The sequence below is a fragment of the Haliotis rufescens genome, unplaced genomic scaffold (genome assembly GCF_023055435.1).
Source record: "Haliotis rufescens isolate VD_foot unplaced genomic scaffold, xgHalRufe1.0.p SCAF_14, whole genome shotgun sequence".
Classification (NCBI taxonomy): Eukaryota; Metazoa; Mollusca; class Gastropoda; order Lepetellida; family Haliotidae; genus Haliotis; species Haliotis rufescens.
Window position 1 is genome coordinate 9960676 of NW_025963824.1, and position 16436 is coordinate 9977111.

At 42.8% G+C, this 16436-nt stretch overlaps 1 protein-coding gene across 1 annotated transcript; it reads left to right on the plus strand.

Moving 5' to 3' along the window:
• Positions 1-8460: 8460 nt before the first annotated feature.
• On the plus strand, positions 8461-15896 carry LOC124145417 (chymotrypsin-like serine proteinase). Its single transcript, XM_046515179.2, has 6 exons — positions 8461-8508; positions 10699-10879; positions 11152-11245; positions 12114-12285; positions 14937-15058; positions 15680-15896. Exons 1-6 carry the CDS (start codon positions 8469-8471, stop codon positions 15800-15802), a joined length of 732 nt encoding a protein of 243 aa, XP_046371135.1. The 5' UTR covers positions 8461-8468; the 3' UTR covers positions 15803-15896.
• The last annotated feature ends 540 nt before the right edge of the window (positions 15897-16436 follow it).

Genomic DNA, 16436 nt, shown 5'->3' on the forward strand with positions numbered 1-16436 from the left:
CTTACAGATGAAGGTGGCACAGCTGGATTTCTGATTGAAGCAGTTGGAAGTGGCTGAACAGACTTGACTCATTTCAGATCAGTCTGGCAGTTGATGGAGGCAGTTGTGACAGTAGGACGAGAGACAGCAGCAGAGTATCAGATGGTGGAAGTGGTTGTAATGAGCCCTTCAACCCTCTTCTTGGCTTCGTGGTACGAATAGTCTTGATTCTCATGATATGGGACTCGTGTTTCCACAAAGGACAGGATTTTGAAGAAGCCATATGGTTCCCACTGCCGTTTGAACACTTTACATCCTTCCTGCACTTCCTGCAAAAGTGAAGAGGTCAGTGTTGGTCGGTTGGACCACACCATCCTTTGTGAAGGTAAAACGTTTGACAGCTGCGACCGACTGTTGTTCAAATTCCTTGGCTATATCATCTTTAGACATGCCAAACAGGCAGCGGGCTCTGTCACGGACAATGCCCTTACACGAGTTCAGTGCCTCGTGCACTGAGACAACAACTTTGACATTGACAAACTCAGAAGATTGACAGATTGATTTATCCGTGCACATTCTACAAGGAGAGAGCCAAAACGAACATCTTTGACATTTGTAACCTCTCCGCACATACCAATGACACCTTTGGAGATTGCAAATGGATTCAATTTTATGGGTTCTTTGTCTAAAGCTTCTATAACCAAGAAATGTGTCCAATAGTCGGATCGAGTGGGTGTAGTATTTTCGTCAGTCTCTATGTGTTGTCTTTTTGAACCAGGGTGTTGGGATCGTAATGGAAACAATTCTGCACCCCTATTCCCCACCCACCATGGAGTGTCAACAAGGACAATCTTATGCTGCAGCGGATCTCCAAGCTGCATAGACCGGGGATACTCCAGCAAATTTGACGCAAAAAGCTGCAACTATCTACCAAATAAAGAATCAGGCTGGTTCGGCCAATGACAATTAATTGGAAACGTACAGAAATCGGAGGTCAGCATCACCAGATTGGGGCTCTAAGCAAGTTTATAAATTCATACATTTAGAATAGACATTTTGAATAAATGTATTTTTAAGTACCAAACGTTCGTGCGAAAAAGTATGCACAGTGCATGACAGCCCATTCTACAGCCCGTCTAGGCAAAGTTAGGGTTGAAGCGGTGTGTTTGACTCAGGAGCAATATTGCCAGCTCCGTCAACCTCAACCACCAGAATCCCAATTAGGCCGCCTTTTACAACCAGCATTGATTGGGGTGCTGAGGACACATTCTTGCTTATCTCGTATGTGGCTCTGTTGTAAATTTTCAGTTACAAACCTAGACCCATCGTCAATTATTCGTCCGCGATTCGCTACAAAGCTATCGTGGGTTCAGACTCGTAAAACTATCTCATCAGATATTAAAGACATAAACATATTAAGACATCCATCACCTTTAACTGATGTTTGTGTCCACCTATTCATGTTAATTCATACTGTTGTAAATAGTGACCTTCTTCGAAAATTCGTTGGGATTATACACATTACTTTGATGTATTTGTTATATGACGTGATTATAGCTATTAAAGCTTGTTCAGGCTGAAATTATGACGATGCGACGTTAAATTTAAACTCATTTAGTGATGATCTTAGCCGTGAGGAGGTAACTAACACACATTTTGAGAAACGTAAACAATTTGTTGGATGTCATCTTTTGACGTAATTGTCGTGCCACTGCATGCGCATATTAAAGAAACTAAAACTGAACTCTTGTAAATATCGTCAATGTAAAAGGATATGCCCCTTCAATTTCGTTTCTAAAACTACTCGTATGTCAGTGACATTGTTTTTTTAGTGCAAAGAGAGGTGTGTAGTCACATCCTCTGCAGGAAAGCATCTGTTTTGTATCTAGTTCTTGCTGCAAGGAAATGGCTAAAGTTCATGGACAAATAGACTCACCCTCATTCCCACCACCACACATCTATTGGATTTCTTCTTGCACTGTTGAACCAAGTCTCTGAACTTTTGCACGTTTCGATCGAAATGCACGAGTCTCGCGTGATTCCTACATACAGCACCAGCTGCTTTAGAATGCCAGGAACAAACACGTCGTTTTACTTTTGAATCTTTTCCGCAAACGTAACATAAATCTGAATGTTTACATGGAGTAACTAATATTTGTACATGCCGAGTGGACGCATATCGCTGTGCTTGTCTAATCTAAACGAGTGTAAGCATTTTGACTAAACCAAATCTGATGACAGCTATCTGACATCGACAATTTCTATCGTCTCACATCTTTAATACCTAATGTTAGACAATGCTGGGCACCTTTGTCATATGCCTTTAGTTTTAAGCACTTTTTGGTTTTATAACATTCTCTCCAAATTTAAGACAAACAATGCAGTACAAAAAATAAATTGAAAACAACAGCAAATATTTCCGCTTTATAGAAATACATGCTCAAAGGAGTGCAGCTTTAAATGACACTATCGCCCGTTTGGGAAACACATGGCTATTCCAAGACAAATACAAATTTATCCTACTGCAGTTATCCTAAAACACGTGTTTTGGTGATTCACGAACAAAATTTGTTTTGATATTGTACGAACTTGTGAGATTAATGTGTTCTTAAATATTCGTGAAATTTGTTTCAAGACCATCTTCAGAAAAGTGTATACAAATGTGATAGAATAAAGTGTGTAATTTAATTATAATGAATTATTATTATTTGATTATGATACGTTGACATTATTCAGATTGTATTGCCTGAGGTAGTCACGGTGACGTAAGGTGAAGCCACAGGCCGTGATCCGAATTAGATACGCATGAACCAATAACAAGCCATTTTCCGGTTTCACGAAATAAGTCTGTTTAGAGTGACGTCCCTTTGCAAAATCACCTGACCACGGGCAAACCGTCAAAACAAACGGCTGTGAATCTTTTGACGTGCTTGACAACCATATCTGACGTTTAAGTCACACCACGATCCTTTACATACGTCTACAACTGCTGTACAGTCTTGGATGTGAACATACTTGATATGAAACAAAACTGTATGACAAGAAGGACTACTTCAAGCTTTCAACTTTCCCTTCATGTCGAGCAATTGTAACGTCGTAGAATTTGGAGAACTTTCAAACGACCTATTATGCACTTAAATCGTTTGATATTGGAGAAAATGTGAAGTACATTCAAGTCAGCAAACCGAAAAGATATTCGTCTACATCGTGTATTTGAGAAAGGTGCCAAGTTTCGTTTTGGCGTAAATGTGGAGGTCTTTGGAAGCACTAAGCAGTGACCAAATCTCTTGACCACTTTTGGAAACATTGAAAGGGTGACATTGGCTATACAACTACGTTAAAAAACCCATCAACATTTCGCGCATGCGCGTACGGTTATTACGAACTAAAATTAGTGGTTCCTTTTACTTATAACCGTAGTTTACTTATGTTTATATGTGTTTCATGTTGTTTCTAAGTTTCGTTAGTCTCTGTATAGCTCGCATGTATACGATGATGTGTGCACACGCATTTTAAACAATTGCCGTAACAAATATTATTACAAAGTAATTTTTTACGTTGATAACGGAATCACGTCAGTCAATATCTAAACACTTGTTTCCGGTTTCGGTGATGCGTGCGCATCCAAGATGACGGCATCTCCGTTTCCTGTGGCGCGCGCATTCAAGATGGCGGCATTTCCGTTTCCGGGAGGCGTGCGCATCTCCAAGAGGACGTCACATCCGTTTCCGGGGAGGAGGGGACCATAAAAAGCGCTCGTAAAATATAAAAATATCCAAATTGAAAGAAGCGCCCGTAAAATCCTTTTTGTTCAAGTGGTGGCGGTGGAGGAAGGTTGCGGCGGCGGCGGCGAAGGGGGAGGGGAGGGCGGCGGCAGTGGCGGTGGCGCCGGCGGCAGCGGTTGAGGGGGAGGAGGGAGGAGGAGGTGGTAGGTTCTTTGTTTTGGTCTGAGGGTCGTCAAAGCCATGGACGAACGTGTTCTTTCGGGAGAGATGGGTGGCCCTGAAAAGGGCCGTTTTGGAGAAGAAGATTACTTCTTCCCCCACATAGGTGCTGTGGTGCAAAGGCACGGATGGCCTGCCACCTGTCTCCTGACAGGACACTTACTGGTGTAGCGATTGCATGTGGAGATGATAGATCACTGAGACGAGCTTATAATACACAGTCAACGACCCAGCAACTTTGTTGCTAGGTTGACGTCATATCGGCGAAGGATCTTGCAACAAAATTCCACAAATCATGTCATCGGGTATTATGATGTGATTGTAAACTTTGAGGTGCAAGGTCTCGTTCCACAAGGCGATCGTGTATTGTAGCGCAATGACAGTCGTTCGTCTAAGTTACACCTTAGCGCTACGATCATGTTGTGGAACGGACGTCTGAATTCTAAAGGTGAATCGACATGCGCAGACATTAACGTGATGTAGGTAGACTCTATATGCCTACGTGATGTATTTCGTGTCTCCATGCAAACGTTTATCAATATGATTATGTCGTTGTAACACGCTCATCCATGCCGAGGTCCTGGCACTCGTGTATCCCACGTACTGTCACGCGTGTCTCCATGCAAACGTGATGTCACTCGTGACTACAAACAGACGTTTATCAATATGATTATGACAGCGCCCACCAGTCAGTGTCCTGTCAGGAGACAGGTGGGAGGCCACAGCACCTATGTGGGTGAAGAAGTAATCTTTTTCTTCTCCAAAACGGCCCTTTTCAGGGCCACCAATCTCTCCCGAAAGAACGCGTTCATCCACTGCTTTGACTACCCTCAAACCAAAACAAAGAAGCCACCACCTCCCTCCACCACCAGCACCACCACCACCACCTCCCAAAACAAAGAACCCACCACCTCCCTCCACCACCAGCACCTCCCAAAGCAAAGAACCCACGACCTCCCTCCACCACCACCACCTCCCAAAACAAAGAACCCACCACCTCCCTCCACCATCAGCACCTCCAAAAACAAAGAACCCACCACCTCCCTCCACCACCAGCACCTCCCAAAGCAAAGAACCCACGACCTCCCTCCACCACCATCACCACCACCAGCACCTCCCAAAACAAAGAACCCACCACCTCCCTCCACCACCACCACCACCATCAGCACCTCCCAAAACAAAGAACCCACCACCTCCCTCCACCACCATCACCACCACCAGCACCTCCCAAAACAAAGAACCCACTACCTCCCTCCACCACCACCACCACCACCACCAGGACCTCCCAAAACAAAGAACCCACTACCTCCCTCCACCACCACCACCACCATCAGCACCTCCCAAAACAAAGAACCCACCACCTCCCTCCACCACCACCACCACCACCACCACCACCACCACCAGCACCTCCCAAAACAAAGAACCCACCACCTCCCTCCACCACCACCACCACCATCAGCACCTCCCAAAACAAAGAACCCACCACCTCCCTCCACCACCACCACCACCACCACCACCAGCACCTCCCAAAACAAAGAACCCACCACCTCCCTCCACCACCAGCACCACCACCAGCACCACCACCACCACCACCATCACCTCCCAAAACAAAGAATCCACCACCTCCCTCCACCACCAGCACCTCCACCAGCACCTCCCAAAACAAAGAACCCACCACCTCCCTCCACCACCACCACCACCACCATCAGCACCTCCCAAAACAAAGAACCCACCACCTCCCTCCACCACCACCACCACCACCATCAGCACCTCCCAAAACAAAGAACCCACCACCTCCCTTCACCACCACCACCACCACCACCATCAGCACCTCCCAAAACAAAGAACCCACCACCTCCCTCCACCACCACCACCACCACCATCAGCACCTCCCAAAACAAAGAACCCACCACCTCCCTCCACCACCACCACCACCACCAGCACCTCCCAAAACAAAGAACCCACCACCTCCCTCCACCACCACCACCACCACCACCATCAGCACCTCCCAAAACAAAGAACCCACCACCTCCCTCCACCACCACCACCACCACCACCACCATCAGCACCTCCCAAAACAAAGAACCCACCACCTCCCTCCACCACCACCACCACCACCACCACCATCAGCACCACCACCACCACCACCACCACCAGCACCTCCCAAAGCAAAGAACCCACCACCTCCCTCCACCACCACCACCACCACCACCACCACCAGCACCTCCCAAAACAAAGAACCCACCACCTCCCTCCACCACCACCACCACCACCACCAGCACCTCCCAAAACAAAGAACCCACCACCTCCCTCCACCACCACCACCACCACCACCACCTCCCAAAACAAAGAACCCACCACCTCCCTCCACCACCACCACCACCACCACCAGCACCTCCCAAAGCAAAGAACCCACCACCTCCCTCCTCCACCACCACCACCACCACCATCAGCACCTCCCAAAACAAAGAACCCACCACCTCCCACCACCACCACCACCACCACCACCACCAGCACCTCCCAAAACAAAGAACCCACCACCTCCCACCACCACCACCATGATGGAGGCTCGGGTGTACAGTATTTATATGTCATGTGTTTACTGATAAGGGCTCAGGTGTATAGTGTTTTGGTGTTATGCGTTTACTGAATACTGAAGGCTCGGGTGTTCAGTGTTTAGGTGTCAGGTGTTTACTGATAAAGGGTCGGACGTACAGTGTTTAGGTGTTATGTGTTTACTGATAAAGGGTCGGACGTACAGTATTTAGGTGTTATGTGTTTACTGATAAGGGCTCAGGTGCACAGTGTTTAGGTGTTACGCGTTTACTGATGAAGGGTCAGGAGTACAGTGTTTAGGTGCTAGGGGATTGAACAGGCAACTTTATTGCCATGTGTGGATGTTACGCTTGCATTATGCTAATACTTACAGTTTAACTGTAGAAATGATTTTGTAGCTCATGACATATTTGCGCAAAGGATCAGGAACGTATATGGGTAACCCCTTCACTTCGACCAGGGTCCCGTTCCCCAAAGCGACCTTAGTGCTAAGACTGACGTATGTCTGTGTTAAAGTATGGGAGTTACGGGCTCCTGATCATTACATCAATACAAGCAGGGAGACAACGCGTCATAAATACCTTACGGCATGTCAGCTTTAGGCGGGAGGAAAGCCCGATGTGATTCAGGCCTCAGACTTTTACCACTTTGGTGAAACCCACAAGAACGAGTGGTGCTGATAAACCTAGACACATATTCCGAGCAAACCGGGATTCGAACTAACAATCATATGTTCCTGGTGTGTCCAAGGGACACATCTCTGCACGTACAATAATAACTTCACAATGTGCCTATTTATTTATTCATTCACACGCACAAATCGGAAAACAACCATACGAAATCAGTGCAACAATGCAACACAAGCTCCGCCCGATCCGTTATCAGCCAATCATAAACCAGTAGGTGTTTTTCGTTAATGGGCGCAAAAACGCAAAGCCAGATGCTTGAGGAGCTAGTTTAACGCCTCACTCAGCAATATTCTAGCTATATGACAGCGGTCTGTAAATAATCGAGTCTGGACCAGACAATCCAGTGATAGACATCATGAGCATCGATTCGCGCAATTGGGATCGATGACGTGCATCAAGCAAGTCAGCGAGCCTGACCACCCGATCCCGTTCGTCGCCTCTCACTTGTCGTCTTTTATGGCAAGCATGGGTTGCTAAAGTTCTATTCTACCCCGGATCTTCACAGGTCACATTCACATGTACGCACGCACGCACGCTCGCACGCACGCACGCATGCACGCACGCACGCACGCACGCACGCACGCACGCACGCACGCACGCACGCACGCACGCACGCACGCACGCCCGATAAGGCTTTATCTCGCTTTTGCCAAATAAGAAAGCATTTACTGAACTAAACTAAGATTAAAGCATATTTTACAGGACGATACTACTGGTGATGTTATAACTTCTACAATTTCGACCCGTGAAGATTATGGAGTAGAATAGGTTTTCAGCAACCCATGCTTGCCATAAAAGGTGACTATGCTTGTCGTAAAAGGCGACAAACGGGATCGGGTGGTCAGGCTCGCTGACTTGGTTCATGCATGTCATCGATCCCAATTGCGTGGATCGATGCTCATGATATTATTCACTGGATTGTCTGGTCCAGACTCGATTATTTACAGACCGCCGTCACATACCTGGAATATTGCTGAGTGCGGCGATAAACAACAAACCAACCAACCAACTTCTACAATTTCGCACTCTATTGATTTTTGTGATGTGTCTACGTACATTATCCAGATCCAACAGAGTACAATTAAATCTGGTTATTGAAGTGTAATCCGCATGTCAAGTCCAATCAGCAAGAACTAATTGAAATACTGCTACCACCTGGAACATGTGACCTGGCTCCTGACCAACTACCCCAAGGGACACAGCAGGTGCGTGTGAGCCCATAGGTCCGTTTTAAACAGATTCAATCACAGTACTTGGCTAAGTCCCCAACCCATTTAGCATTCGGCAAACAACGAGACAAATGGCGTGTTGGCAACTTGTTATCCTAGCTGCTGTGACAGGTAACATCACATTGATACTGTATAATTAACATATCATGAATTTCAGTCTGCATACACATTTTGATGTAGATCTTGATGCGTGATGCCCAACGTGCATGTTATATAACACATAGCAATGTGTACACAACTGATGATGAACGTGTATGTTGTGTAACACATATATCAATGTCCACATTGCTGGTGGTGAACCTGCGTGTTATATAACACATATGTCAATGTCTACACAACTGATGGTGAACCTGCATGTTATATAACATATATGTCAATGTCCACACTGCTGATGGTGAACCTGCATGTTTATAACACATATTTCAATGTGTACACTGCTGATGGTGATACTGCATGATATAACACATATTTCAATGTGTACACTGCTGATGGTGAAGCCTGCATGTTATGTAACACATATATCAATGTCCACATTGCTGGTGGTGAACATGCGTGTTATATAACACATATGTCAATGTCTACACAACTGATGGTGAACCTGCATGTTATATAACATATATGTCAATGTCCACACTGCTGATGGTGAACCTGCATGTTTATAACACATATTTCAATGTGTACACTGCTGATGGTGAACCTGCGTGTTATATAACATATATGTCAATGTCCACACTGCTGATGGTGAACCTGCGTGTTATATAACATATATGTCAATGTCCACACTGCTGATGGTGAACCTGCATGTTATATAACATATATATCAATGTGTACACTGATGATGGTGAACCTGCGTGTTATATAACACATATTTCAATGTGTACACTGCTGATGGTGAACCTGCGTGTTATATAACACATATGTCAATGTCTACACAACTGATGGTGAACCTGCATGTTATATAACACATATGTCAATGTGTACACTGCTGATGGTGAACCTGCGTGTTATATAACACATATTTCAATGTGTACACTGCTGATGGTGAACCTGCGTGTTATATAACACATATTTCAATGTGTACACTGCTGATGGTGAACCTGCGTGTTATATAACACATATGTCAATGTCTACACAACTGATGGTTAACCTGCATGTTATATAACACATATGTCAATGTGTACACTGCTGATGGTGAACCTGCGTGTTATATAACACATATTTCAATGTGTACACTGCTGATGGTGAACCTGCGTGTTATATAACACATATTCCAATGTGTACACTGCTGATGGTGAACCTGCATGTTATATAACATATATGTCAATGTCCACACTGCTGATGGTGAACCTACATGTTATATCAAAGATAAAATATTGTGTACACTGCTGAAGGTGAACCTGCATGTTTTAACATATATATCAATGTCTACACTGCTGATGTTGAACCTACATGTTATATAAAAGATATAATAATTTGTACACTGCTGGTGGTGAACCTGCATGTTATATAACATATATGTCAATGTCTACACTGCTGATGGTGAATCTGCATGTTTCACAACACATACATCAAAGTCTACACTGCTGATGCTGACCGTGCTTGTTATATAAAAGATATAACAATGTCTACACTGTGATGACGAACCTGCACGTTTCACAACGCATAAATCAATGTGTACACTGCTGACGATGATCGTGCTTGTTATATAACAGATATAACAATGTCTACACTGTGATGACGAACCTCCACGATTCCCAACGCATACATCAATGTGTACACTGCTGATGATGATCGTGCTTGTTATATAACAGATATAACAATGTCTACACTGTGATGACGAACCTGCACGTTCCACAACGCATACATCAATGTGTACACTGCTGACGATGATCGTGCTTGTTATATAACAGATATAACAATGTCTACACTGTGATGACAAACCTCCACGATTCCCAACGCATACATCAATGTGTACACTGCTGATGATGATCGTGCTTGTTATATAACAGATATAACAATGTCTACACTGTGATGACAAACCTCCACGATTCCCAACGCATACATCAATGTGTACACTGCTGATGATGATCGTGCTTGTTATATAACAGATATAACAATGTCTACACTGTCATGGCAAACCTGCACGTTTCACAACGCATAAACCAATGTGTACACTGCTGACGATGATCGTGCTTGTTATATAACAGATATAACAATGTCTACACTGTGATGACGAACCTGCACGTTTCACAACGCATAAATCCATGTGTACACTGCTGACGATGATCGTGCTTGTTTCAGCAGCACATGCTTCCACGGTGATGGAGAAGAGAATAATAGGCGGCTCGAAGGTTGTGCTCGGGGAGTTTGGGTTTGCTGGAAGCTTGCAGCAGTTCCTCGACGGGGAGTGGACTCATGTCTGTGGGTGCACCAGAAAACTCTCGAACGTATTTGTGTCAGCAGCACACTGCACGAATGGAAGGTGATAATTTGTTGATAGCTAAAGCCGAGAAGGTTCTCAAACTCTCACTCACTGTTGTAGATACGTATATGGTAAGGTCAAATACAGAATGTGCTCAATCTCTCACTCACTGTTGAAGATACATATGTTGTAAGGTCAAATACAGAATGTGCTCAATCTCTCACTCACTGTTGTAGATACATATGTTGTACAGGTGGATTTCTTATGGTTCTGGACAGGATGTTGATGTTGTCATAACTTGTTTCATAAAGTACCTATTTTTCATGTTGAAGTGATATCAGCACCTTCAGGGCGGTATTTGATACTTTAGATTTGACGGATCTCTCACCTCCAGCGCAGATAACATCCATCACATCGACCTATGTGGTAAGTCAATACCTAGGATAGAGATACTTGAAGAAAAAAGGCATCAGTTCCTGGAACAGTTGGACAATTGATAACTCAGATTGTAATACGGTTAATGAATACAGGTTTATATGCAGTCGAATAAGAATATAAAAAAACTTGGTGCTCGCTACCGCTGCACAAAGCTACGAGGACATCCCGTTACAGGTCACGTCAGAACGACTCCTCGCGAGCTTTGACTGGTCAATGAAATGGCAAAAAATGATTTCTACATTACCCAGCACCAAACAGCCTTACTCGAGCTTTACGGTATTACTTTCAAAATGATGACTTCAACTCAAGTTGCCTTCAAAGATAATTTGATTCAACTCATAATTTTAGAACGGAACAAAAGAAAATTCTGTAATGTCTAACACATTACACCTGTACGTCTCACCGACTATAAGAGGTCTGTTCGGTTTCAGATGTTTCTCCCGAGTAAGCAGGGTAGAGACTATATATGCTTTTGACAAGAGGCTTATTGTTCAGAAACACATTCGGGCTTCGTTTTGATTGGTCGATTGAAAGGTTATTCTAACATGACAGGTAATATGACGTCCTCAGATCTTTGCGTTGCAGTTGCGAGCACTAACATCAGGTTGTAACGATATTGCTTTACATGTAAAATATGCCTCATATTAACAAGACACATCACTCTGTGTATGTGTAGTCTGCACTGGAACAGGATGACTCCCTTCTTGATGGCCTATATTTACAATTCAGTGGTTGTTGAGAGCGTCAAACCTTTTGTAGTCGAAAAGATAATATTTGAATATGATATGGTTTTCAAACACGAATGCACATATTATAACGTGCGATTACGAATTGAAATACTTTACATTTGTTTTAGCTTGGATCTTTCACTCGGAATGGCCCTGGATACAAGCTTGACTACTCCGAGTTAAACGTGGTCAACAGCAACATCACCATCCCTGGCTCCCAGGACTTCCTCCTCAATAACGTTACCGTCACAAACCTAACTGGGGAACAATGCAGCATCGTGGGCTTCGGAGAAGGCAAAAGTACGCATTTTCAAAATATGAGACGTCTAAAAATGCGTAAATGACCACAGTGATTGCTATGAATACAGTCAAAGCCCCTAAACATTTCCATTCTTTATAACAAAAGATATTCCCCAAAACAAAATATCGATGACACTGCATCGAATCATTGACTTAATTGTTGTATTGCTCTAGCAATATCCTCACACTGTTGCAAAAGTGGAGATCAATTTGTTTTTCCACCTGTTTTCCCAAAGGCCATATTACAGTATTTTTCGTGCTTCGTCAATGGTATTTTCTTTATAATATTAAATTGAGGTTTGCATCATTTTCTTATGGTGCAACATCAATGATTCAGCTTCACATACATATGTTCTATTAACTAAAGTTAACTAAATTTCTAGTAACACAAATACTACAACGTGAATTGTTTTACTCTTGCAATTTCTACAAAGGTAACTAATACTACATTTATATGTGAATTATGTTACTGAAGCTTGTTGATTTATTCAAACAAAGTGGAAATAGTTACACTTCCATCAAGCAGTCCGATAAAACAAATACTACATAATAACACATTATAATTATAGCTAATGCTTTGATGAAAGTCACTAAACACATTGGAACAATTATTTTATTGAATTTGAATCCTTTAAAAAGGACTCATGTGTAGTGATTGGCGTTTTGTTTGTAGTGTCTATCCTTTGAGAATAAAATATCAGCTGTTACCAAATCACAGTATCAAGACATTACCAAACTGTCATATATAACTGACAGTTCTAAATCATGACATCAATCTACAGTAAATATAACTAACAGTTCTCAATCATGCCATCAATCTACAGTAAATATAACTAACAGTTCTCAATCATGCCATCAATCTACAGTAAATATAACTAACAGTTCTCAATCATGCCATCAATCTACAGTAAATATAACTAACAGTTCTCAATCATGACATCAATCTACAGTAAATATAACTAACAGTTCTCAATCATGCCATTAATCTACAGTAAACATAACTAACAGTTCTCAATCCTGACAAAAATCTACAGTTAACATAACTAAAAGTTCTCAATCATGCCATCAATCTACAGTAAATATAACTAACAGTTCTCAATCATGCCATCAATCTACAGTAAACATAACTAACAGTTCTCAATCATGCCCTCAATCTACAGTAAATATAACCTACAGTTCTCAATCATGACATCAATCTACAGAAAATATAACTAACAGTTCTCAATCATGCTAAAAATCTACAATAAACATAACTAACAGTTCTCAATCATGCCATCAATCTACAGTAAAAATAACTAACAGTTCCGAATCATGCCATCAATCTACAGTAAATATAACCTACAGTTCTCAATCATGCCATCAATCTACAGTAAACATAACTAACAGTTCTCAATCAAGACATCAATCTACAGTTAACATAACTAACAGATCTTAATCATGCCATCAATCTACAGTTAACATAACTAACAGTTCTCAATCATGCCATCAATCTACAGTAAACATAACTAACAGTTCTCAATCAAGACATCAATCTACAGTTAACATAACTAACAGTTCTCAATCATGCCCTCAATCTACAGTAAATATAACCTACAGTTCTCAATCATGACATCAATCTACAGAAAATATAACTAACAGTTCTCAATCATGCAATCAATCTACAGTAAACATAACTAACAGTTCTCAATCATGCCATCAATCTACAGTTAACATTACTAACAGTTCTCAATCATGCCATCAATCTACAGTAAATATAACTAACAGTTCTCAATCATGCCATCAATCTGCAGGAAACATAACTAACAGTTCTCAATCATGCCGTTAATCCACATTAAATGTACTGTATCATGCCATCAATCACATAAACTGTAACCAACATACTGTATGAAGTCATTTACCGATGTTAACTGTTATAACCGGAATCCCCACAAACTGTAACTAACTGCACTGTGCAAAGTCATTTACCAAAAGATTACTTATATTAATCGTACTGTATCAAGTCATCAATACATAATAAATGTAAATGTATGTGTTGTATCAAATTATTAATCCACAATAACTGTAACTAATTGTACTGCGTCAAGTCTCTAGACCACAATAACTGTTGCCAACTTCTGTATCAGGTCATTAACCCACAATAACTTTAACTGTTTATATTGCAATAGCAATGACTACTTTAGTCCTAAATAACACACCTACATCAACCCTCAATAATGTTGCCACTGACACGCCTCAATAACGCCTACATTGTTTCTCGCCCCAAAGCAACAAAACCAGCATTACTAAAAAAATAACCCCATTAATCCTCAAAACGTTTTTCTTCACCAGAAGCTGATATCCCTTTAGTTACTGGCGATCTCTAGCTCATTTTTATCTTGTGTTGTTCAATAATACTTATGACTTTTATATATTCTCAACTCGTTTTAAATAGTCAATGTGATATTCTAGTTATTGTACTGTCCATCGTTGACAGCTTTTTACATTGTATAAATATATGTATTATTAATGTACTTCTCGTCACGATATGGCCGAAATACTGCAGATGTGAAGTTAAATCTTAACTCACTCACTCACTCACTCACTCACTCACTCACTCACTCACTCACTCACTCACTCACCAGAGGCTGTGATCATCTTGCTTTCATTTCCAGTGTTGATGTCGAAAACCGTGACTGTCATCAGCACAGCAGAGTGTGTGCAACGACTAACGGGAACTGGTGCGACGATCACGGAGAGGGACGAGATCTGTATCGATGGTCACTCCATCACCGCAGTAAGGATTGGTTTTATCAATGGGACTTTGCCCAGGACACGTATGGTTGCCTCTTACAATGGGCTATATAAAGATCAAACACAACATGAACAGGTCGCACAGTCGTGCATTAAACCAAGATTGCTTCTGTGACCTGACGTGTGGAGAGTAATTGACGGAGTTGCCACTTGGATGTGATTTTGTCATTTTGAAATCTGGCAATATTTGCTCACATATCTGCAATAAGGGGCACAGGTTGACCAGTCGTCTAAGGTGCCGCGATTCGCTGTGCAGTGTTGCGTCCCTTGGGCACGCCAGAAACCTATGATTGTGGGTTCGAATCCCGGTTCGCCCCGATTATGTTTCTAGGTTTGTCAGCACCATACCCGTGCTCGTGGGTTTCACCGAAATGGTAAACGTCTGTGACCTGCATCACTTCGGGCTTTCCTCCCACATTAAGCTGACACGCCGTGATATGACGGCGTTAAACCCAACTCACTCACTCACTCACTCACTCACTGGAATTAATTTACTCGCACAACACATTATTTGTAAGGAAAAGTAACCATTGACGGTTTTGAAGCATGAAACGTTTTTAGTACAGAGAACACACTGTTATTCACATGCTTGTATTCCCTACAGGGTGACAGCGGAACTTCTTTAGTGTGTGGAGGGGAGTTTGTCGGCGTTGCCTCGTGGTCCTATGTTCCATGTCCAGGAACAAGTGTCTTTGTCAGACTCAGCAGTCCTATACTTGACGACTGACAGACCGCTGCAACATAGTCATGATTTACCGCATCTGAACCATGTAAAAATAAACATAGCCAACTGTCATATGTTGTGTTAAATATGGACTACACCTTCGCTGTAACGCTACCCCCCCCCCCCCCCCCCCCCCCCCCCCCCCCCCAACCCACCCCAATCCCACACTCCAATGTCAACACCATCTATAATGCCCAGGCCTTCACCTCCACTGTAACATTAGCATCCGCCACTACACACGACCCAATCACATACTCCCATGTCAACACCATCTATAATGCCCAGGCCTTCTCCTACGCTGTATCATTAACACCCGCCACTACACACGCACATGTCACCTCTCATACAGCCACCGAGACCTAATCACACACTTCCATGTCAACACCATCTATAATGCCCAGGCCTTCACCGACGCTGTAACATTAACACCCGCCACAACACACGCAAATGTCATCGGTTGTACAGCCACCGAGACCCAATCACATACTCCCATGTCAACACCATCTATAATGCCCAGGCCTTCACCTACGCTGTAACATTAACACCCGACCACATGATAAACGGTTTACACGAATATTGCTAAACATGATATTTAACAAAATGTAATGGGTTAAAGAGAGTGAATTTACATAATCAG